This window comes from Saimiri boliviensis, chromosome 2 (genome assembly GCF_048565385.1).
Source record: "Saimiri boliviensis isolate mSaiBol1 chromosome 2, mSaiBol1.pri, whole genome shotgun sequence".
NCBI lineage: Eukaryota > Metazoa > Chordata > Mammalia > Primates > Cebidae > Saimiri > Saimiri boliviensis.
In genome coordinates this window covers 157,832,835-157,859,135 of record NC_133450.1, presented here as the reverse complement: position 1 = coordinate 157,859,135, position 26,301 = coordinate 157,832,835, and the positions used below count along the sequence as shown (strand labels likewise).

Below are 26,301 nucleotides of genomic sequence, written 5' to 3'. Positions count from 1 at the left end.
ATGTATTGATCACCCAGAAGGCATCACACATTCACTTTATTAAGTACTTGGATATTCCTGACTTCCCAACTTAAAATTATTCCCAATCGACCCCGCCCTTTGCTATCTCCATGTTTTTCTCCACAGCACTCATTTCCTCCAGCCCAGTAGATACATTGCTTGCTTAAATTTCTTCACTGCCTGCCTCCCCTTACTAAAATACAAGTTCCACAAAGACAAAGATACGTCTTTTGTTGCTCTACCCCTAGTGCTTAGAACATTGCCCTATGTTTAGTGCTCAATAAAGATCCCTTGAATGAATGTCACCATGGGCTTTATAACCTTCAGTGAAAGTTGAGATTATGTTATGTTTGTAATTGATGCTGAGAGAAGGTGGGGAGTTTACTCATTGGCCCAGCTAGTAACAGATATACCTAGGATCCAAGCCCAGGTGGGCGTGACTTCTGGCCTGTCTTCTCCTCTGTTCATCTGCTTCTCCTACCATTCCCACTCTTTCTGCACATGAACTTAAGCAGTCTAAGTGTCTCGGTTTGGACCTACTCATCTGAGAAACAGTCTAACATTGAAGGCTGCTGGGCCATCCCACTGCATGGCTGGGGAGCTCAGTGATAACAGAGGGTTGGAGCTGGGAAAGTAGAGAAGGGTGTAGAAGGGAAGGAGGAGTGGCCAAGTAAACACCCCCAAATAGTCAGACATTCTCTAAGATAGGTGGAGATACATATTTGCAGAAACCTTTTAAATGTTTTTCACCCCCCAGAGGATTTTTTATGAGGTTTTAAAATCTGTTCCCCTTCCCTTTTTTTTTTTTTTCCCCTCTTGAATACCATTACCCATGGTAAGGTTATACAAACTCTTCTACTAAATGAGTGGAAATGTCTGACTCGGTTCTCTGGTTTGCTCTTCTGCGATCTGTTTCTGGTAAGCAGTAAGTTTTTATTGGTAGTCTGTTATGTGCCTATTTACATAACAATCGTCTATTGTTTCAAAAAGTATAAAAGGCTAACGAAGAGACTAGTAAGCCATGTCCAGTGAAATCTCTGAAATGTCAACTGCAGATCAGCAGTTAGAGAACAGGGTTGGACCTAGAAAATGGGGTCGGAAGTTATCTCTTCTGGCTCTGGGACATGCTGTAACTAAAGATGAATGAGAGTGATGCCATCTTGTTCTGATGTAATTGGGGAATGAGATACTCCATAGGAGGGAAAATGGCAAATAAGTACAATTTATCTTCAGCATCACAACGTTGTTTATTGTAGCATCAAAATATTCAATTCGCCTTCATTTAAAGTCTCAATTTTTGGGGGGCAGAATATTCAGAGCATTTTCATTTTGCTTGTGTGTGTGTGTGTGTGTGTGTGTGTTTTGAAGAAACAGTTGGAAAGTAGGTGCAGACACTTAGAAAATCAGGTTCTGAGGCCCGGACCCTGACAACAATGGTGAAAACAGTTGATTTTTGCTTAGTGAGCATCTAGGTATGTTTTGTGGTGGTGCTTTTGCACCAAATAACCTCAAACTACTCGTTGGCTTGTTGAATCATTCTCCTGGCATCTCTCTTGCTAAGAGAAGAGTTGTCTATTGTTTGGACATTCCCAGGGACCTTACCTTGAACATGAAGACACTCTCTTCATCTTCACGCCTCTCCTGTCCTCACTCCTGATTTTAGTTCACTATTTCTACTCTAAGCTAGTTAACAAGTGACTAAATTTATAAACATGAGATTTACGATAATAACTTTTAAAAGATTTTTTAAGTATGATACTATGGTGTATTTAGACAGTAACAAAATTGATTATCTACTGTACTTGAAAATCAGTCATATATACATTCACTTCCTATGTTGGATTGTTTAGTGGTGACTTCTTACCGACTTGTTCCTAGCAATTGTCTGGATAATTGTGATCACTTCTTGTCATGTTTTATTTCTCTCCATATATGAGTTAACATTTTTGTACCATCTTTCTTTTCAAAATCAAAGCCTACTACAAATGTATATTAGAATAGTTTCCATATAAATTTTTATTAATACTTTATATGGGGTGACATACTGTGTTTTGAAATTATATTAGCTTTATATTTCATTTATTTGACATAGAGGAAAATTCAGCCTGAATTACTAAAGAAAAATCTTGAGTCAGTTGAAGCTATAATTTAGTCCTCCACATCCTTAATAGCAGTGCTAAAACCATGGTTTGTACCTATCATATTTTTTTTTTACGTTACGTTTCTATACTGGGTAATATTTGGTAGCCGAGAGAGCATGGCCTTGGTTTGGAACTTCCATCAATGAGTGCCCAAAAATGATTTTAATTAGCATACAATTATATGGAATCATATATATGCATACGTATATATATGTGTGTAGCATCTATATTTAGATCCACTTGCTGACTTGCCCATTCACACATCTCTGCGTCCCATCAGTCATCAGAAAGAGGATAGCAGACATTCCAAAAGGGACTGGAAAACTATCTAGAGCAAGTTGCATCTTTTATTTACAACTGAGGAAGCAGATTAGCGAGCCAATCAAAGGATCTTGTTCCTTTGCCCAAAAAACAAAATTGGGACACCAGCAATGACTGTTAAATAGCACCAGAGGTTGCTTCGTGATTCGGACCCTTCCTCCCTCCATCCATGGGGATCTTTAGGGATCAGGGGATTAGAGAATAGGTAGTAATGTGGATTCCTTCTGCCCTTAAAGTGTATGATCTCAAAATTCCTCATCCCTCTCCCATAACCTCGAGCAACTTGTGAGACACATTAAAGACATGTTTCCTCCCAGAAAATAGCCTCCACATGAGGAATCCTGGCAAATGACTTTGACTACATGTTCTCGGCGCAGTGCTAGGATTCGTTTGCTGTGTTTTCTCTCAGGGCTATTGAGCACGTCTTTTCAGGGTGATGCCAATTAAGATGACACGCTCAGAAAAATGTATTTACTCAGCACGGGACACGAAGTTACTGTTCTTTCAGGGGAGTGAAGATGTAAATGATCAATTAAAAGGCATCCCAACCCAGCTGGTTGGTTGAAGCTCCTTGCCTTGACTCCTCCTTTCGTGGTTCTTACATTCACCTTCTATAGTGCCATCACACATCACATGGTAAAAAAGCAAAAAGAACATGAGATTTTTGTCCCATGTTTTCTCACTGCTACAATACAAACATAGAAGCTCTGCCTTATTAAATATTCTGGTTCAGAATGTTTCCAATCACTTTATAAACTTGACTTGGTTCATCTTCCCTTTTTATCATTTATGGCCCTCCACAAAAGCCCAGCAAAGTTAGTGATTTGTTCCTGGGAAATAAGCAATGTAAGCAGATGGTGACCTATACGTGTTAGTGCAAAACAAAGCCTGTCTTTCTACACAGTGTAAGGAACAGCTGATTAAAAGTTTTCAGCTTACTGGGACTTTTTAAGGGAATTAAACAATACATTGCTAGTGCAGTTTTCCCCCAAAGTTATTTTCCCCCAAAGCTCCCTGCTTTCTCCACTGTGCTCGTGCCAGTCCCCTACTGAACTGGCACCGGGAGGATCATTTTGGTATTTGACCGACATTGTCAAACTTTAACATTGTTCTCACAATTACGTCGTTCCTTCAACGTTACGGAGCATAAACTGTCATTTTAAACGTAGTGAGTCGGGTCCTTCCAACTTTCCTTTACCATCGGAAGATCAATATACAGTCATCCATTTCACATCCCAAGTTTCTTGACAGCATCACCTTAAACACCAGTATGTTCCTCAGAAACCACGGTTAGTCTTACTGTGATTGGCGCATGTGACTCTTACCTCATGTTCTTATCACACCCTCAGGAACACTCTGCCAAGCACAGAGCCCACGCAGATCTCTTGGGTTCTGGGTTTCAAGCCACACTTGACCTTTGAGGTTTAAGTTAATTCATTCTTGGCAAAAGAAAATGCATTGTTTAAAGAGAATAGGATTAGAGAGGCTCATATTAAAGACTTGTAACAACACTTCTTGGACCTCAGATATATCTTAAAAAACAAAATGTTTATGAGCTAAGTGTAAATGATTCAGAAACATACGGATCAAATTTCCCCTCAAATGCAAATGGATTTTAAAAATTAGCAGAAAAAGGGCTTGGCAAAAGATGTGTTTTGAATTTCACTGAACAGTGTATTTGAAATGCAGCTTAGAAATCTTGACAAACCCAAACTGAGTAGGTTTTCCCTTTATTGTTCTTGTTTGTTCCCACTGTATCTGTTGAAAATTCAGTGGTTAAATGAGAAACGGCAGCGGGGATAAATGAGAAATGGCGGTGGGGTGGGAGAGGTTAGAGAAAAATCCAGAAGGATTTTTTTTAAAGGGCTTGTTGTCACGCTCTTGTATAGCCAGAATGGGAGGTGAGAATTTGGCTTTGGAGAGTTTCTTTGTTCCTGCTGTTTTATGTCCCTCATGTTTCCTTTTATACTTGTTTGTTCAGGTTTGCACCTTCTGCTCCATCTCCTCACCACATCAGCCCCCGGAGAGTTCCGGCTCCTTCAATACTGCAAAGAACACAGCCTCCCCATACCCAGCAGCCATCAGGGTCACACCTGAAGTCCTATCAGCCAGAAACAAACTCTTCTTTTCAACCAAATGGTATCCATGTCCATGGTAAGCAAGGAGCTGGCAGTCCCTTGAGTTTTGATAAATGACTTGGTGCTGTTGCTTTTAATCTTAGTTACCTGTTGTGGATTTCAGATGTTCTGTTCTACACCAGGCTTAGGCTTTCATAACTTGCCTCTGAATTTTCACACTTGATAGGCGTGAAATCCTGTGGTATTTTCTTGACTTCGGCTTGATGATGGTATGATTTATGACACCTCGCACTAGTCGGCTCATGTTGATGGTGTTATCATTGACCAGGGCTCCAACACCAGCAATGGCATCCTGTTCCTAAACAGTAGCCCATGGAGAAAGAAATGGCAGGAGTTCTTCTGCCCAAGCATGCCTCTGCTCTGCTAGGTTTTTGCTCTCATTCTCATATGTCCTCATGCTCTCCGTCCTTTCAAGGTGCAGGTAGAATAACACCTCTCTGAAGCCTTTCCCGATCCCCCAGCTGATGTCATCTCTCCAGCCCTAGACTCTAATTTCATCAGCTTTCTTGCTCTAGTAGTAATTATGCTTCCTCTATGGTGTGATTTACTTACCTGAATAAAACATACCTTCGCTATTAATGTGTAAACTTTCTGAGCATTTTCTGACCCATCAGAAAATTGTATCGTTTAGGGAACTTAAGACGGTTGTTCACAAATGCCAAAGACACTCGGATACTTGTCAGGTGAATGCAGGATGAAAACGAGAAAAGGAAAGCAAGAGAAATCATAGTGATTTTCTAAATATGCAGATCTTGTGTGTAATGGGAAATAGGCATAGAGAACTAAGTCTGGCTTAATTTCTTTTTCTTTAAACTCATTTTGCCTATCTTAATGAACAGCCATAGAAAGTTGAATAGCAAAATCATAGATTTAAACTGTCACAGCCTTTTACTTCCTAGGGCAGTTAGATCTGTACAAACGGAAGAGATACTGAATTTTTAGGCTGTTTGAACTTCTGAAACATATGACTCTCCTCTACCTGCCTCTGTCTGATGCCTGAATTTTCTCCATATGAGTTACTACTGGAAATTGATGGGTGGTGGTCCCAAACAAATCTAAAACAATATGCAAACTGAGCGTGAATAGTTTTCCGAGATGGCAGAATCATCCAGTACTATGGAGCTAGGCTTGGATGAGAACATCATAGTAAAGGACTGAACAGCAAAGAAGAGGTGATACTAAAACAGCAGCCAGCTGTAGGAAGGAAGCAGACCAGAGCTATTGGTTCTGGCTCAGTTCGTGCATCTCATCTCCCCGCTTCCCCGTTGTAGCCACACAAACCTCCTGTTCCCCAACAGAACTTGGACTTGTACCATTCTGCAGGCCTATGGTCATCTTTACCTTCTGGTTATAAATTGTTTCTCAAGCTTGAGTTACGTATTTATTCGACTAAAATGCTTGAGTGCCTACCACGCATAAGGCAAGGCATCAAGACATGCATAAGACGGGCAAATTGAGCCCTCTTCCTTGTGAGGAGAGCCTGTCAGTCCAGTTGAGGAGTCTGTGTACTCTGAAAGAGATCCAGGTCCCCTGTGCCGTGAAGCCATCCTCACCACTCCAGGCAAGAGGTGCACAGCCTGAGTGGGCTATGTGAAAGGGAGAGTAGGCCATTGATTCTAAGACAAACTTTTCACCTTCACATTTTAACACTGCTGAAATCTGGACGTAACTCAGTCAGTGGAGGCCTATAATTGCCAGTGATTTTTCTTTCTGGTGCTATCTAGAATAATGGAGCATTTCACAGTTGACGGTGTCAAAGTTGCAAGGAAATGCACTATAACACATTTTGATTGCAACTGTGAAACACATTTTTAAAAACTTAAAAATTGACCTATGTGTAGAAAAAAGAGGAGAAGGAAGTTCTCCAAAATATTGATGGTTTTATATCGGGATGGTAGGATAATGGGTGATTTCTTCCTTTTTTTCTCTAGAATCTTTAAAAAGGGTTTTGGAATTAGACCAATTTGAATGCAAACACTAGTCTACCCTGAGCTGTGCGACACTGGGCACATGAGAGTCTTGGTTCACATTTGTTAAGTGGGGAGCGTTTCATCTCTCTTCTCTCATCAGTTAAGAAGTTTGACAAGAGAAGCACCTGAAACGAAGTAGGAACTTAATGTTCTTTCTTCTATTTCCTTCTATTTTTTTAATTAGAGTCTGAGAATAGCGATAATGTTTGTAGCCCTAGGGCAGGCATAATACTTGGTGTAAAATAGGCATTTAGTAAATATTTACTGACTAAGTGATTGACACTGTCTCATTGAACAAATGAATAATGAACAAGAAGATACAGAAAATGGAATCTATCCTATTTTCCCCTACCTCTTGGCAAAATACTCTTCTTCCACCTTTCTCTTTTTTGAGCTAAATAATGAATATACTGTCATCTTGAAATTTTTTTTTTTAACTTTTAAAAACTATTTTTTAAAGACAGGGTCTTACTCTATCCCCAAGCTTGGAGTACAGTAGTGAACTCATAGCTTACTGCAGCCCCAAACTCCTGGGCTCAAAGAGTTCTCCTGTTTCAGCCCCCCAAGCAGCTGGGACTGCAGGCACACACCACTACACCTGGCTAATTTTACTGTTTTTGTAGAAATGGGGTCTCACTGTGTTGCCCAGGCTGGTCTTGAATTCCTGGGCTGAAATGATTCTTCTGCCTCAGCCTTTCAAAGTGTGGGGTTACAGGTGTGAATCACCTGTGCTGAGCACTAACTTTCACATTCTAATTGTCAAAAAAATTCCCCATGAGAAACTGCTGATATCAGCCCTAAAAATAAGTTTAAAATATAGTTAGGCTAATTGAGAAATGATGACTTTCTCCAGGAAGATGGGCCAGTGACTGCTGCAATGAGGTTGCAAAGGGAGTGCCCCTAGGTTAGCCATTGGTCCACTGCTTTCGGTTAATTGGTAGGTAGCCGGATATAGCCTTAGCCTTCTCCAAGCATTTTCTGAAATCTTTATTTTGAAACTTTCTAGGAAACATTTCTAAAAATTTTCCGTAGGTTAAGGACAAACTTGATTTTTCAAGCGGGCAGTACGATGCTAAGAGTAAGAGAAGACCTTCTTAATGAGTTGCATTTATTGGTAGCGTTTCAGCATTTGTTGGACAAGTTCGCTGGATGGAGTTACACCAGCATCCTGGTGATAGGGAACTTTACCCTCTAATAAAACTTGATTTTTTTTTAAAGCCCAAAATGGTGTCGGGGTTGCTAATGTGATGGCTCAAGTGAGTGAGTGTTCCCTTTCAAAAAGTTCATGGTTTTAATGAGTGTAGTCAACCCCCATTTCTTCTGTATTCCCTGCAGTAGGTAGAGGTCAGGGAGACATGCCATCACTATTTTTAGAGACAAGAACATAAAATGTCTAGGCATTGCTACCTTAGCAAACTATGCAGGTGCCTTTTTCAAGAGGTCTAAATTTCTAAGCCATATTTTTTTAAATTTTTGTGTGTGTGAGATGGAGTCTCACTCTGTTGTCCAGGCTGGAATGCAGTGGCATGATCTCGGCTCACTGCAACCTGCACCTCCCTGGTTCAGGCAAGTCTCCTGCCTCAGACTCCTGAATAGCTGGGATTACAGATGCATGCTCCCACACCTGGTAATTTCTTTTTTTTTTTTTTTGGAATTTTAGTAGAGATGAGATTTCACCATGTTGGCCTGATTGGTCTCAAACTCCTGACCTCAGGCAATCCGCCTGCCGTGGCCTCTCAAAGTGCTGGGATTCGAGGCATGAGCCACCAGGCCCAGTCCCATGCCATATTCTTAACATGTTTCTAAGCCAAAAGCACACTAAAATAAACACACATTTATATTTTTCCATGGGGAAATGTAGACTCCTGTATGTAGATGCTGTTGCGTTACATAGAGCTACAAAAAGTTAAAACTCAGAGGGGCTTTGGTCTTAAAAATGAAGAAGGTAAGGTCCATCGAGTTTTGTTAACCTTGCTGTACCAGATGATACTAAGCCTAGACACTGTGTGCTCTATCTATATTTTTACTGAGGCATCTTGTAAAAGACATACTTTGAAAGATGACTAGTGCTGCATTTTCAAGTTTCCTCACCTAGTGAATGATCCAGGACCAGAGCTCAGGTCTGTTGGCTCTGCATCCATCTCGATCATTTTACTTTCACTAGTACAGGGAATGAGGTATCATTTTCTTTAGTGTTAGAATCTCGATAGCATTTGTGGGTCTCTGGGTGAGATCTCCAAGGCAACTTCTTAGTACGTTTAGGTTCTTTATTTTAGATGTAAGCATAAGGATACTCAGCAATCGTGTAAGCTTGTTTTTCAGTCTCTTCTTTGTCCTTAGGACAATTCTCTTGCCCAGACAAGCTTCAGAATGTTGCCTGGATTAGTTGCCCGAGAGTTGATATTTGTATGTTTTGTTACTGGACTAATGGATCGTTTCTTACTAAATACCCTGTTCACTGCACAATTATTAGCATGCTGTGAGAATTCCTACAACAGGATTTTCGCAACCTTCATAATTCCGGGCCCATAAGGTGACACCGAGTTCAGTTCAAGTGTTCACTGGTCATCGCTATGTGCCAGGCAAACATAAATATCATTTAATCAATGCACTGTGGCTCGTGCAATAAGAAGGTACAAAAGGCACCCGATTAATTCACAAGAAGATGTCAGAAGGATCTGTAGAGGTGATACTTGAATAGGGTTTTGAAGATAAATACCTTATTGGGCAGGCCAAGTGGGTAAAGGCATTCCACGCAGAAGGGAAGCAAAGACCACAGGTGAGAACACAAATGACAGCGTGTGTGTGTGTGTTTGTGCGCGCACACACAGAAGGAAGAGCCAAGAGGATGATTGGAGTGCACAGGTTAAGCCATGGAGTAGAGGAGGAAGAGGCTGGAGAATTTACAAGGCCAGCTCACAAAGGGTTTTGTGCCATGCTAAATGTAACTACCAAATAAATCAGCCTAACATAGTAGGAAAGTCAAATAGAATGCTGTGTGCTGTGTAGAGACTGCAGTGGGAGAGGTAGGAATGTGAGGCTCTGTTGGGATTATGCTGGGCTACGTGTACAGAACACCCAAATAACAGTGACTTACTAAAGAGTTCACTCAGATGCAACTGGTAAATAGGGGAAAGATGTCGGGATAATGTGCAATTGTGTTTGTTCACGTACAGTCTTTCCTAGAGAAAAGCTGGAAAGGCAAGAGGAGGACTAACACGTCCTCTAGCTGCTGTGCAAACAGGAGCCCTTTCAGCTCTATTTTAATAACATTTGGAATGAGCATAATCCCAGGGGCGCTGTCTCCCAGAGACGTACGCACCCAGCCTTCCACGGCCCTCAGCTCATGGCAGATGTCATGCCTTCCTGTGCGTTGGGCCCTGCTGTCACTTGTCTCAGTACTTGTAAGGCAGCCTTTCCAGTCTATTTGGTGTATGTGTTCTTGAGAACCACCCAGGAGCCTACAGCCACACTGACCTGCCTGCCTAAATTTCCTTTTGCCTATTTTGTTACTGTTGTAATTAGAAGGTATTGAAGACTTCCAGTGGTCTGACCCAATTTTAGATATCTCAACAACCTTATTTTTAATACACATTTGTCTAGAGGACAAGATTTTTCAGGGTTTATCACATTATAGCAACAACACTAACACTGATAGGCAATTTACTCTTGTCACATGACAAAATGTCTTTTTCGACATGGCGTCTCACTGTGTCACCCAGGCTTGGGTACAGTGGCACGATTTCTGCTCACTGCCCCCTCTGCCTCCTGAGCTATTGTCCTGCCTCAGTCTCCTGAGCAGTTGGCACTATAGGCACACACCTCCATACCTGGCTAATTTTTTTGTATTTTTTGTATTTGTAGAGACGAGGTTTCACCGACTGGGCCAGGCTGGTCTTGAACTTGACCTCAAGTGATCCATCTGCCCCAGCCTCTCAAAGTACTAGGATTACACGTGTGAGGCACTGTGCCCAGTCTTCTTGCATGACAAGATGTTTAATAGGAAACAGTGCAAGGTGGGTGAGGAGCCCCACAGAGTCGGCAGTGCCCATGCCTTCTCCCAACTTTGTGCTTTGTCACTGTTAACGGGCGCCATCCATCCTCCTGCTCATGGCGTGAATGTTGATGCTCTACACATCTCATCCCAGTTTCGGGCAGAGAGGAGGGTGAAGAGTAAAGAACAAGTGTACCCTTAGTCACATGGCACGGGGGTCTGGGAAGAGGGATATTTTAGTGCATTGCCATACCCAATAAAACGGATATTCCGTTAACAATGTTCACTGGATAGGCCCACTTGGAAGGGCTGCCAAACACACTCTGGGATGGTTTTCTAATCTGTGAAATGGGGCTAGTATGACCTGTCTCTCAGCCAACTTCATTCCTATCTTCCCTCGGAAGTCGGGGTGGCGCTCACAGGCCTCTGCGGGTTCTACCTCGTAGTGTCCCATCTCTTCCATTCTCTTAGGGTTCCACGGTTTCCACTGTATGCTCTTATTTTGCATCCCTCTGGAGTTTCCAGTTGCCAACACAGAGATTTGTGTCATCCATGTACCATTTATTAGATTTCATTAAGAAAACACCATGAAGCTACCTCCTCAGCCTGGACTGTTTGAAATGAGTGCAGCAGCAGTGGGAAGGGGGCGTCTTCCCTGTGGGTCCCGGCCGCTCTGGTTCCTGAGCAGTCTTTCCCAGGATTTAAAGCATGTCCTGCCTGCAGGCTCCCTAAAGCAGACCAGTCAGCTCCCAGACAATGGTGGCATTTTCTTACCTCAGTATGGAGCTGTAAGCTTGTCAGTCCAGTTCAAATTGACTGTGACACCAAACAAAGGGTTTCCAGCAACCAGCGGGCCTCCAAGAACAGAATACATTGTAAATGGCTGGTCCTACCAGAGAGCCAAAGCATCTTTCAAACTGGACAGTTATCGGAGCATTGATATTTAAATGACAGTGAGGTGGCCAATAGAAGTTGAGCTAACTTCTTCCTCAGTTGGCTGTTTACTCGCAGTGATTGTGCAGTGGTACTTTCCAGCAAGATTCCTATGGGCTGTAGCCATGACTGATCTCATTGCTGGCAATTTATAGTGTTTAAATATGTAAAGATTTTTATTTTCCTTTGAGACCAAGTTCTGCTCTTGTCACCCAGAGTGGGGTGCAGTGGCACTATCTTGGCTCACTGCAACCTCTGCCTCCCAGGTTCAAGCAATTCTCCTGTCTGGGCCTCCAGAGTAGCTGGGATTACAGGCATGTACCACGCGATGCCTGCCTAATGTTGTGTTAGTAGAGATGGGGTTTCGCCATGTTAGCCAGGCTACTCTTGAACTCCTGACCTAGGTGAGCACTCGCCTTGGCCTCCCAAAGTACTAGGATTACAGCATGAGCCACGGCACCAGGCCTGAAGGTTATTTTTAAAGGCTGATTTTGAAGACAATAAACATACTCCCACAGAAAATTTCATCACAACTGCATATATGAGGTGTGAACTAATAAAGCAGTAAGTCAAGAAATTGTATTGCGGAGAACTGAAGTATGTGTCACAACTTCTTGAAATCCCAAAAAGACAAATACAATTGATTATAAATCAACAGTGTAATAGATTTCTTGGAGGAAGTTGTGACATATTCACAAAAGAAACGAGCCTATGAGCACACATGTTATCCTGACGTATCAGTAGTCATAATCGGGAATGATTTTCCATATCAGCCATGAAATTCTTGCTTAGTACCAGGTATTGATGATTAGATTTGGAAAAATCCTTAGTCTCATATACTTAATTGCTACAAAATTACCCCAAGAACAGTTTTATATAAGTAGTACTTGAAAAATTCTGACAGTGTTATAATTCTAAAAACAAAAGTTAATTTTAGGTGTATAAGCAGAGTGTAGTGAGCATTTCAACATGCTGAGTTTTGTGAGAGGTGGGAGATGGTCATCTTAACCAGAAAAGCTGTTGGAATGATTAGAGAAATGACTGAACTGGGAATAATCAATGTATATAACTAAACAACTGCACACACAAGCAAGAGTGTGCGCACACATAGATAAAACTCACCATACTAATGTGCCATGTTTGATCAAGAAGAGCATTAAAATGAATCAACTATCACTAAATTGTAACTTGTCTCGGGACAGGGACTGCATCATCCCACAATGTTCTGCACACTATAAGTGCTTAATAACTGCTCGTTAAAGATGAATGAACAGAAAAGATTTTTCTCATGGCTTCTTACACTGACCGGCAGAGCCAGCATTTGGCAAAATTATGACTTACAGTCAACTTTTCCCGGGTTCCTCTTTGGGCAATTCCTGCCCGTTTCTCTGCCCTTCCTTTATTCTTATTTTTTTCTGAAACGGTCGCTCTGTTGCCCAAGCTGGAGTGCAGATGCATAATCTCGGCTCACTGCAACCGCCGCCTCCCAGGCTGAAGGCTTCTCCTGCCTCAGCCATCTATCCCTTGCTCAAGCAATTGTCCTGCCTCAGTCTCCCGAGTACCTGGGATTACAGGTACCTTCCACCATGCCTGCCTAATTTTTGTATTTTTAGTTGAGATGGCATTTTGCCATGTTGGCCAGGCTGGTATTGAACTCCTGACTTCAGGTGATCTGCCCAACCCAGCCACCCAAAGTGCTGGGATGATAGACGGGAACCACCACTCCAGGCCTTGTTCCCCTCTTTAAATACCCAGTGCTGACCAACTGCCTGATCCTTCTTCCCAGAGGAAATCGGATGAACTAACGTTCATTTACACATGGTGGTGAATTTAATGTATTGCTGCTGCTTTTGAGTATCAGCATAAGAGGATACTGAGACACAGCTGGTACTGAGTGCTTAGTAGTGAAGTTCTGGGCTGTGGCAGCCCTGTGGAAGAGGGATTGTGAAGAATTCACAGTGCCTGTAGATGCCAGTCCCTTGCTTATGAAAGCATTTGCAGTTTGGAGGCAGGCAAATGGCAATTACTAACTGGAATCCTGTGAGCTGGTCATGCAATGTCCTAGTTCTGAGGTTCTCAAGTTTAATAGATAATACTGATACCCGTGTTTGAGAGTTGGTACAAGAATGAAAATACGTGGACTACAGTAGATGCTTACTTCATTGCATCTGTTACAGCTGTTACTTTCATACTATCGGATACTTGGTGCTCTGAACGAATCCAGAGCAGCCTCCCAGGTGAGACTATGGGAGAGCTTAAGCACCATGCCCTAACTCATATACCTGGTGAATATCACAGGTGGTTTTATAAACCTAGTCTGACCCCAAAGCACACACTCATATTTTGTGACGGTGCCTGTTGATAAAGTGTTATGGAAATTGTTAGTTATTTGGGAACTGCTTTTGCATGAAGGTTAAGTATGAAACTATAAACATGAGATTCCTTATAGGGTTGACATTCTGTCAGTGGAGGTGCTGTGACTTGCAAGATGAAGTAATTTCCCACCAAGTGCTTAATTGCATGTCTTTGGACACTGATAGCTGAAAATCACGTTTTTCTGTGTCGAGCAGTGTCCTCAATGCCTCTTAGGCCCTTGCTCACTAATTCTCATAACAGTGCTATAAAGAGAACATTTTTGCTCCCGTTTTACAGGTGGGGAATCTGAATCACTATAGTGCCCAAAATGTATTAATCTTGAAATGGTGGAGCTGGAAATTACACCCAAGACCATCTAACTCCAGATCTGTGCTTTTAACCATTCTGTGATGCTGCTATTAAGCCTTTGATTGGGGGTTGTCCTTGTGGGGGAAGGGAGTGCTCCCTAGCTAATAGCTCACAATGGGATTATCCCACTGCGTGTGTATGTGCACGTGTCTGTGTGTACATGCCTTCATGCACTGTGCTTGCTCAAATACAGGTATGCTGGGGGAAGCTTTGGAAGCCCAATTACTGTAATCGACAAACCTGGGTTCCTGGGCTTTTAGCACAGTCCTTACATACCATTTACAAATTCTTACTGACTTTTTAAATTATAAAAGAAAAGATTTATCTATTAATTTTTTAAAGTTCTTACAGTACTGAAACTTGTCGAGTTTGTCCCTTCCCAGACTTACGTTTGCCCCAATTCCACTGCCCAAAGGTAACGACTATTAAGACTGGCAAGTATTCTTTTAAACCTTTTTAATGCTCATAGAAGGAGACGTATCTGTGTCTAAGTATATGCCCATATGCCCCGTTATAAAAACGGCCTCATGTTCTGCACCTCATTCTACATTGTGTTTTATGAGTTGATGTTTTTAACTTAGCAAAATATATGCTGTTGCTTTCCAGGTCAATACAGAGTCTTAATTGTATAGCTCTCATAAGAATAGGTCATCGTTTTTTAAAATCATTCCCTTACTGATGGACAATTTTTTCATTTTTTACTTTTTCTAGCAATGCTATATTAAATCTCTTCATAGATATGTGTATATATATATGCGTGTTTATATAAACACTCCTATACACACACACACATATATATATATCTTTGCACAGTTTCTTAGGAAATATTTTTAAAAGAGAAAATACTGGATTACTGGGTATGCACTTTTTAAAGTTGGATAGGTATTGACACATACTCTTAGAAAGGATACATGAATTTAGATGCTCACGAGCAGCACATTACAGTGCCCGTTTCTTCAAACTGGGTATTAGTTTAATTTTTGCCAATTTGTAAAGCAAAGATTAGTGACTTGTAATTTTTTTCTCTAGATAGTAATATAATTGAGCATCTTTTTACATTTTTATTGAATACTAAAGACAGTATTAATAGTAACAGGGATGAAGTAACCAGAGCTATGACTTGAATTTTTACATTATTTAAGTAGTCGCCCTGCTCTTTCACCCTGTCAGTCAACCTGTGTCATTTGCAGCAAGACAGTTGGTTTTCTGATTAGAACTCAGAAATTTACTGATGAGAAAGAAATGTGCAGAATGTTTTATTGACTACTGTGACTTTGTCAGTCAACTTAAAAATGCCTATAGAAAATGTTTAATGAATATTACAGATTTAGCACTTTTTTGGGGGGCGGCGAGTAATGACATTTCTAGAAGCAAATGTTCTTATGTATGAAACTCATGGGGTCAGCCTCTAATGAAGAGAACTCTTAAAAATCAATTACTTTTTGACAACTATGTTTTAAGGGTTCCTTTGGACTCTTTGGGGCTAAACATATTAATGACAATAAACTGGAATTACCCTTATAAATATGGTAAATAATAGAAAAAGTAACAGCTGTAGATGGAGCATCTTTAAAATACATCAGTAAACATCTGGGTGACTGGTAGGGATGCCACTCTTCATAAAACAGAACAGCGAAAACATAGAATACTCGAACTGGCTTGATCTGTCCACGCTCGTATTCTCTGAGCTCAGCAACATGTTACAAAGCAATCCCGATTCCCTTAGAATTTTTTTGGTTTGCTTAAAATTGTGAGGGTTCTTCTTGACTATAGCAATTTCTCCTCTCTAACCAGGTTTTTCTGACTAAACTCTTTATTTTGTGAGGTCTTTGAGAACTTAGACCTTACAAGATACAAGTCTATTGAAACAAAAACATTCAGGTATTGTTCTAGATCACTTAAGTATGACAACCAAACCCTCTCTTCTTAAATTCATCACCAAACCCAACCTCATCTCGCACATCCCAAATCAAGTTCTTAAATTTCTTTGCCACTGTGGCAGAAATCATTCAGGGAATCTGAATTAACCAAATAATTACCCAAGATTCTTTGCATCTTTGTATCTGGGCTGATGCAATATTGTCAATACAAATGAAGTCGGTGGCAGTACCTATATTCATGTATCAATATGTTTTATAAATCACTCTTACTGGCATAATTTGTATCAGTGCCTAGTAACTACAGGTATATAGAAACTGGCCAAAGAATATTTGTTGGATGAATGCCTGACAAGATAAAAAGGCGAGCTTCCTGGTAGCCAGATGGAGATAAGAGATTCTGGGATCCAGTGGCATTTGTCAGGTTTCCCAAATACAACATCCACTGTATCTCAAAGCTGCTTATGTCGACTGCCGTACACTTAATTCAAGCCCAAATGTAATCCGAACACGATGTTCTAGAGAGTAGGTTTTTGGGGAAGCCTAACCGTCTATGATAGACTCGGCTATGAAGCAGAGGTTTGGAGGGAAAAATAATTGAGTCATTGGATTACTGGCAAGCATGAGATAGGGGCCCACTTTTAGATCAGAGTGCCGGAAATTTGTATAATAACAGACTTGGATTCAAAGAAGCCAAAAATCACCTAGTTAGTACGGCAGATGTAACGTGGGAGTTTGGCTACAGCTGGGCAACAGAAGTCTAAGCCACAAGATGAGTATGGGACCAACAGTGACACCAAGACTTCTGAGTCATTCAAATGAGGTCCCGTGATTTCACCTCGATCTGGAATTGACATGTGAGAGACAGGCACAGAAAGAAGGAGCCAGGCGAGTCATCTGCATCCATATCTGTCTTATCCCCAAGAGCCCCATCGACTAGCACAAAGGGCTGGGAGCCTGGCTAAGGGGAAGAGATGCCCATAGGAAGAACTCCCTCTCTCCATTTCAAATGAAATTAGAGCCTTTCCCTTGTTGTTTTAAGAAGGTATTTCATTTGGAAAACTTTCAGATGTGTGTAAATCATCTAAAGATGTTCTTGGAGCCTCCCAAACTTTAAGAAATACCTTATTAAATACACAGAATTCTAGACCCTTCCTCCAGAGTTGGCCATGGAGCTCAGGAATGTGCATGTTCAACACACAAGCCAAGGAGAAGCTGATGTCCCCAACCCTCATAAGAAGCATTGGCCTAGACGCCAAGTATAGGGCTCAGTGCTGTCTCACCCTGGCTCCCCAGTCAGAGAGAACCCAAAGGAAGCAATTTGCCTGTGACTCGAGAGGTAAAGACTCTCCAATTTCTTCCTCCCTTTATCTGTTGGGGAAGTGTTTTAAAAAGCTGTAGAGAACCCAGCTGGCTCGCGCAGTCCTCAGGGGAGGCTGAAGAGAATTGAGATGCAGCAGCATTTCCTTTTAGTAACCCATGAAATCTCTGTCTTCAGTCTTTTTCTCTGCCAGATCTTTCTTACAGCGAAGCTTAGTTGGAAAGACAAGGGCGTTTAGAATTAAATCTGCCTTTTTTACCACGCTTTCCTTGTTCTGTTTGAGGTTCCAAGTAGCCCTGGTCAAAAGAATGATTGTGAGTATGTAAAAGTGCCGGATACTACTATGGGGAGATTGACCTTTCTACTCAGAAGGGAGGATGACATGAAACACCAGGCTTATAATGAGACAGTAGGAGCTAGAATTTTTAGTGGGTTTTACTGTTGGCAACATACTTTAATGTTTATTTCATTTGATCCTTGCAGCCACCCAGTAGGGATACATGTATGCTAGCAATGAGCAGTTCCCCTCATAGAAAAATTACCAACACATTCTTATCAACCTGGGTATAGTGTTTGCTCCACGCTGCATCGGATACAGATAGGCAAATCCTCTGCCCTTCATTCTGATCCTTGTGTCCAGGATTTTTTGGTTACAGCGAGTAGTTGGCAGGTGATAGAATGTGGGTGGCTACTCATGGGTAACTGGGCACTGAATCCTTTGTTCCTTATGCTGCTGCTGCTTCCCATGTTGAGGATTCTGCTGCCATGGGAGTGTTACCTCTTTTTGTAAATCATAGGCTCAGAGATGCTAGCGTTTCCTCAAAGCCATACAGCTAGTACATGGCAGAGTTGGCTATCAGGTCTATCTCAGACCCCTCAGGACTTACTGGTTTTGAAAGTCTCTATGTAATTTCCAAATGTGTATTATCACCATCAGGACTCACTGAACCATTTGACTATAACTGTATATATCCACACATGGCAATTACTGAGACACATTGCAATTAGTTTACTTTGGCAGCTTATCATTTTGAGAATTTGGAAGCCATAGGCCACCGCGTGCTAGGGTTTTGGGTGGTTTGGGAATATTTAAATGAAAATTGATTTCAACTTTTAACCAAGAGTGTTTTAAGCATGCTGCCTTCTCACTTTTTTTTTCCTATTATTGTCCCTTCTTGCCACCTGCTCTGCCCACTCCTATCCCCTCATTTGAACCTTTTGCAGATGTGACGAGCAGAACCTCCTCCTCCTCTGCTACCCAGGCCCTGGAAATGAGCATATAAGCCTAAGGGCCAAAATGTGGTTCACAGTGATAAGTGTTGTTCCCAGCTTCCTATAGACCAGGTGTGGTGCTGTGAGGGGCACAAGTGGAGAAAGTACCCAGCATGTTCAGAGTGAACCTTGCTGTGGCCTGCAAGCTGGCAGCAGGAGTTATCGATGAAAATGGCCTTGCTTCTTGGAACGAGGTAGACTTTGCTAATTAAAAGGCTTCCTGCTACACCCCATCTCTCCAAGGACAAAAGGGACCAGGCGGTTGCCCCAGTGGTCAACTTTTGAACCACTGTCATGGGTTCCTTCGAACAGAATGTGCCTAAGTGAAATTTTGAGGGTTATTATTTTCATTATCTTCCTCTTTCTTAGTAGAGTAGTTGCTTAAATGTCAGTCGTAAATAGCTTGAGTGCTTTGCAAGCTGGTTCAGTTCTCAGCCCAAAGAAAAATCTGTCTTCCTAACACAGTCTGTGAGCTGTTCTGCAGCTTCCCCATTTATAGACTCTATATTAAAATGAAGAGTCAGTTTTTATACCTCCTCCAGGAGGAGGCTTAGTAGAGTCCTACCTCAGATGAAGACCTGGATGGTATTGATGACCAAGACAAGGAGCCCAAGGCAAAAATGATAAGCAAATTGTGGCAGTTTCACTTTTAAGAGCAGCATGATTTTATACTTAATGGTAGTATGTTGTGTGATAAAAATGGCTTAAGAACTGCTTGTGTTGCACAGAACCTCTGTATTTGTAAGCTTATTTCATCGTCTAAAGTGAAATAAGGCCTACTGTGTGCCAAAGAATGCACAACATGCATTTATAAACACTATCATACATATTTTTGAAAATCCTATAAAATTTCAAAGAAATGAGGCTCAAGAAAGAGAATCATTCATCCAAAGACAAACAATTGGTTAATGGGTCATCTGGGCTTCAGACCCAAGTCCAAGTTGTTCATGCAATGGATGTAAATAAAATCTAGGCTAAATCAGAAAATTGGCCATGATAAATTGCTGCAATATCTGTTTCTACACTTGAGGATTTGTAGAATTTTTTCAGTGATGAGGTGATTCGATCAACTTTACTAATTAATTCAATACTTTTCTCCCTAATGAGAATATTTGTACTTTCCAAAATATTGATGCAGTCTGGGTAACTTTGCCTGTAACCTGGCAGTGAGAAACGTCAACAAAAGTGACAAGATGGTGTTTAAATTGATTTGATCATGAGCCTGAGCCCCAGTAATCTGACATGAACTATGTCCCTGAACAGATGAAAAATTTGAGTCCTGATTCTGAAACACAGTAGCTATGAGGATTTGGATAAATTTAGTTAAACTTCTCTCTCTCTCTTTGGGGGAGGGGAGCTGTAAACTGGGGAAAATAATTAACCCAAAAATTTTAATGAAGATTTTCTATATAAAACACCTGGGGCAATGCCTATCTCTGAGCAAATAAATATTAGTTCCTTTCCTTCCTCATCACAGAATTCTGAGTGGCTGGTATAACACTAAATGAGATGTTTTTCCAAACTGCCAAAGCAAAGAGCCCACCAGTGAGGATGCTCTGGACTTAGTAAGAGATTGTATAATTGCTATTTTCATTCTGCTACCCACTTGTTTTAAGACAAAGGCCATATCCACAAAAAATTCCAGGTATCTAGGTATTTAGAAATACAGAATGGTTGGGTGAATTTTGCACTTTTATTGACATGATATCATAAAGTACTGGTTACAAAGGCAAGATATTCAACCTTTCCTCTGCCTCCATCTTATTGTCTAAAATGGGAGTATTTGAAGTACCTGCTTACAGGACAAACATCAGAAGGCTACTTAAGAAATTTTGAAGGTATTTTAATACTAAGTTACCATGTAGACAGTGAGTGTATGATTACCTGGGCCTTTCTCTGAGTTCAAAGTTTGAATGCATAGAATTAGGCTGAGCAGCTGTGGCTAAAGACTATATTCTTACGGCCTTTAGGAGCTTTTTCAGAAACTAACGTGTTCTTTATTTCTCGTTGGCTCTGTCATGGATTACAGAAGGTTTTCTAACACAGGAGGTCAAGGGTCCCCAGAGAGTAAGGGTTCCACAAATAGCCTGAGTGTTGAAGAAATGAAGGAAGTCAAGCAGAGTGAGGACGTTTATCTTTTCTCCTCTGTCGCTTTTCTTTCTTTCCCATCAAAATTTGTATTTTCAGAGACTGTTTAGTGTGATGGCATGGGGGAATTCATAACTGTTATTAGTGATTGAGAGCTTGAACCTGGACAGAGCGTTTGAATCACTGGGAAGCACCTAACTGACCCAAGTAAATCTCCCACTCCTAGGCTGTGTGGAAGCATATTTTTAGCAGGGATTCTTTCTATACTTGCTGTTCTCTTTGTCATCAGCTTTCCCATGTCCATTCCATTTACCAAGAAGCAGAATCCCTGGATTTGGCAAACCTTCCCTTATTCTACCTGCTGACTTTTGCACTCCAAGGCTTAGTTGAAACCAAAGAATCTTCTCAGCAGGAGAAAGTCATGGCTCGGCCAGAGATGAGCCCACACTCCCACGGAGAGCTGAGGATTCCAGGTCTCTCTTAAGTACTAGGGTGTATGAAAAGAAAGATGCCAAACCAGTAAAAGGCCTGTAGTTTAGTTCTGACTATAGTAACCAAGATTTCCTTAAATGTATTCAGTCAACAAATATATATTGAATGCTGACTACATGCCAGGTACTAGTCTGAGTGCTATGGATACAATAATTAAACCAGGCAGGGTGTCTCCCTTCATAGAATACATATTTCGGTGGGGAAGGCATAACATAGATAGAAAGTTATATGTGCCCGCCCATTTAATAGACTATTTTTAGAGCCGTTTTGGATTCAGAAAATTTGGTAGAAAGTACAGGGAGTTCTCATACACCTCCTTCTCCCCGACACCCTCCACACCCAATCTCTCCCACGACCAACATCTAACACCAGAGTGGTGCATTTGTTAACATCATTAAACCTACAATGACACAGCATATTCAAAGTCTGTAGTTTACATTAGGGGTCACTCTTAGTATTGTACAGCCTGTGAGTTTTAACAAATGTATAATGGCATCTATTGACCATGATAACATACAGAATAGTTTGACTACCGCTGCTCATCCCCACCCCACAACCTGTGGAAACCATGGACTTTTACTGTCTCTATAGTTCTTCCTTTTTCAGAATGTTGTATAGTTGAAGTCATGCAGTGTGTAGCCTTTTCAAATTGTCTCCTTTCACTTAGCAACATGCATTTAAATTTAAATTCTCTCCATGTTTTTCATGGTTTAATAGGTCATTGCTTTTTAGTGCTGAATAATATTCCATTGCCTGCATGTACTGCAGTTTATTCCTTTGCCTACCGAAGGAAATCTTGGTTGCTTCTGAGTTTTGGCAATGACGAATAATGCTACTATAAACATCCATGCCTGGGGTTTTATATGGACATACATTTTTAAACTCTTTGGGAAAATACAAGAGCACACAATCGCTGAATTCTATGGTAAGCATATGTTTAGTTTTGCAAGATACTGCCAACCTGTCTTCTAAACTGTACCATTTTGTAGTGAATACGAGTTCCCATTGCTCCACATCCTTACCAATATAACACTGGTTTGAGTTTTCACAATTCTTATAGGTATGTAACCGAGCATGCTCCAACTCCTTTTAGTAGTGTGAGACGCGTTACGTGGTGCAAGTCAGTGCTGCTTGAAAATAGCCACCTTTTCAGACCTGTTGTAGGTCAGTTCCTTTAGTTACAGTAGATGTGGCATGGTGAAACTTGGTGACCCTGAAGTGGATTGAGCAACAGTGACTTTATTCTGTGGGGATATTCCAACTTGTAAAGGAGCCCAAAGGCATAGGGTGAGTTCTTTTCCAAGTGGTCGGAATTTTAACACTTGAACAGTAGGCTGGAGTCCTCCAGATCCAGGTTTGCTGTCCTTCATTTGCTCTGGCTTAACTAACAAGCAGAAGGCTGAGATTGTCCTTTAGGATAGGGGCACAGAAGAAGAGGAACAGCAGAAATGTAAAAGGGGGCAGTGATGAATGGTGGTGAGATGTTGGCAGTTGGTTGCAGAAGTATGGAGCCGCTAGTATTTGGGGGAGACAGCAGCCCTGGTGTGGCTTTCAGTATATGGCTCCTGTCTTGCTGGATCTTAGGGGATGCCACCACTATCCCTAAACCAAGGAGCTAGTTGCCCTAGGGGTTGTGTACCAGCTTTTTCTTTTTTCTTTCCCTAGACTTGGTTTATGGGAAGTATTCAAAGATGGCAGGTTAAGCGTCCCCAAAGGGTAGGGGAATCCACAAAGAGCCACAGAGTGTTGCAAAAGAAATGCAGGGACAGAGGAGAGTGGGGTCATACATCTTGTGTGTCCTTGTCCCTGTGGTCCTGATTTGAGCCCATCCATTCATCCCTTAGATTTCTCCATGTCCTTGCATATGCAGCCATCACATGACTGGGGCCAAAATCTCTGCACTTCCTAAAGTAGTAACCTACAAAATTACAGTCCCTGTGGAAAAATAATTAGAGCTGTAAAGCTCATAAATATACATCCTTCCTTCCACTTGGCTAGCAAACAGCCGTACGACCAAGAAACTGACGGGCTGCCAACTCTGCCTCTACTGCTGATATCTGCTTATTCTTCTATGTAGGCACAAACTGCTTAGCACCAAAGGCAGGAAATCAGCCTGCCAGGGCTGCTTCTCAGCAGAGCTGTGGGGTGGCCTCCTGACTACACCTGCCATCGGCAGACAGGGCCAGACAAAGGGAACCACACTCAAAACTTCCGGGTTTGTTCCTTTTCATTCTTCCTATCTTGAATGCATTCCAGAAAAGAGAATTGCATCGCTATGTATCCCTTAAAGAAAATTTTTTTTATTGTCGTATGTGGTATGAAATTCTATTACTTGACTTCTGATTTATGTCTGTTGTCTTTGTTTGCTTCTCATTAAAATGCAAGCTCCAAAAAGGCATGCAGTGTGATTTATTCACCACTATATCCCCAACACTTGAGTAAGTGCCTAGTAAATAGATGTCAAGTGAATGAAAGCATAGAAATTGAAATGCTTATGTTATTAGAATAGAAAAAGAAAAAAGTAAAAGTAACATAGAATGTGAACTGTGTGTAGGTATATGCTCAGCCTTTACATTGGATGGTCTGTTAATCCTCTTTAGTCTTTGTGGTTACCTTATAAGGAGATACTGTTGACACCCTCATTTGGCCAAATTACAATTATTTTAACAAAGGCAAGTACTCACATTAGTCACTGTTACCTCTGAGAAGCCAAAGGAATAGATGACTCCCGAAAGTTGGGTAGTAGCTGAAAAACTATAGCACTCGGCCTGGACCCCTGAAGTGATACAGTCTGTATCACAAGGAAGTAAAAGGGTTTTCCCCTCTGACATATCAAGCGTTCTTGGGACCCCAGCGTTGTTTCCAAGGAGTCTCCTAGAGGATCCTGCCAAGCCCGATTACGTGACACACTGGTGGCTTAAGTTCTGGGGGACTGATGTATTTCAGGGGTTCCTGTTGTATGTGGACATTCCGGACCTATGAGATGTCGTCATGGTCCAGGCTGAACCTAATGCAGGGAAGGGGCAGGCTTGATTCTGAGTGTTGTCCATTTAGCACTTTTCCTAGTGTCCACGGTTTGGTGGTGGTTTCCCCAGCCTCACTGAAGAAAAACAAGCATTTTGTTGTGCAAGCCATGTGCGGCATAAACAAACCTAAGAACACAGATCTAGACTTGTCCCCTTGAAGATGCTGTTAAACACCATCCATGTTCTTCAACGGTTGGGTAGAGCCTTCTGGGTTGACACTCCACCATCATATCATAGGGAAAATGGAGACCCACAAGGGCACATCACCACCCTGGTATACATGGAGAGCTAGGCCTGCAATCTGAAGTGAAGAAAGTGGGTGACACATTTCTTTCTCTTTTTGCTCTTTCAGAAGGGAATGTGGTACCTCTAGGAAGGTAGTACCCTGGCAGTTTAGCCTAAAACACCCCTCAACTTCTTGAAGGGTTGGGAGTGGAGGGACCATTCTTTACTTATTAATGTATTTATACTCTGGTTCCTTCCACAAAGATTGAAGTGACAAATTTGCAGGGAAAAAATAGAAAGTGTATTAGATTTTTTAAAACACATCTATCTTACAGGCCAGAAATCTAAGATTATTTATGTGACTTTATTTAAACCTGGAATGGGTCTTCTATTTTTCTTCAAGGAATTTAATGCAAAACGCTCTTGAAACAAAGTCTGGTACACCTGGGAATTCAGATTGCCCTAGAGCTCTGCTGTCAGGTGTACAGTAGCCATAAGCCATGAGTGGCGATTTAAATTTGAATTAATTAAAATTGAATAAAATTTAAAAGTGATTGAGGACACACTAGCGACATTTCAAGGATGTGATAACCACAGGTAGCTACTGTATCGGACAGCACAGATAAAGAACATTTTCATCATCATGGAAAGTTTCCTTGGATGGCACAGCCCTAGAGGGTGTCCTTCTATGATTATATTTACCCATGTGATTCCTTTCTCCTCTAACCTTCCCCACTCTCTTTCTACTTTGGGAAGGGAATCCAAAGCTTCATGGGGCTGCTTTATCATTAGCAAAAAGGAATGTGAACTCTTAACTCGAACCTATCATCACAGAGACACTAGTGACTCCATGACTAAAAGCCTTCTAAGAATGAATGTTAGCGATACGTGAAGAAACTCATGCATGATATTAGAAGCAAAAACAAAGATTATATATATATAAAACATTTCAATTTTGTGTGTATATAGCTGGCCATTTCCGAATTGTGGAAATAAAAACTTTTGCCTTCTTTGTTTATACTGAGTCTGCGTTTTCTAGTTTCTAATCAGCCTCAAGTATTTTTATAATTAGAAAAACAAGCTTGTTTTTAGAAGGAAAACAACTCTGGCAAAACTGAGAGGCAGAAGAATGATTCTCCCTGACCTTCGGGAGCTGCAGTTTAGATAGAATACATTTATCTGCAAGTTCCTCCCCTCCTCCGTTCTTGAAGGCAAAATAACTTTTAAAGTAGAGGGGTGATTGTATAACTAAATGTATAATATCAACTAAGATTCATTGCCAAATTATATTTGTATGTTCATATGCTATTTACAAATGCCTGTGTTCTGACTCCAGCTATAATATCAATCCTCAGAACAAGGATGTCATCTCCCATTTCTTTGGTCTCGGCAATAGCACCCTACCCAGCACTTGATAGCCACTACTGACTGACGGACAGATTGGCTGACCTTGCCACCTCTCAGGTTTTATGCCCACAGAACGTGTTAACATCTTGCCTCATTTTGCTTTGGGTCCGAGAAGTAATGTTCTTTCCAAATTTGCTACTTGAAACGCAACTGCTGGAATACAGAAGCCATTCATCAGAAAATGAGTAGACCTTCTCTGGGTTTGTGTGTGTGGCAAGACCCTAACGGAATTTTTAAAAAATTGTTAGTTTTGTGGAAATAGGGCTGGGAAGAGAATATGCGAAAACTCTTTGAGTGACCACAACCATCCATGCCAGTGTATTTGGCATCTCTAGTAACTGGCTACTTGAAGGGAGAGATTTAATAAAGAGG

At 41.3% G+C, this 26,301-nt stretch overlaps 1 protein-coding gene across 5 annotated transcripts in view; it reads left to right on the top strand.

Moving 5' to 3' along the window:
- GLIS3 (GLIS family zinc finger 3) overlaps positions 1-26,301 on the top strand; it is a 481,147-nt gene that overhangs the window by 446,060 nt on the left and 8,786 nt on the right. For all 5 annotated transcript variants that reach the window (XR_012516572.1, XM_074394757.1, XM_074394755.1 and 2 more), the window contains one exon: positions 4,444-4,616. Coding sequence is in view for 4 of the 5 variants with exons in the window: in XM_074394757.1 (XP_074250858.1) it covers positions 4,444-4,616 (173 nt within the window). In the remaining variant the exon portion in view is untranslated. The remainder of the gene's footprint in view (positions 1-4,443; positions 4,617-26,301) is intronic.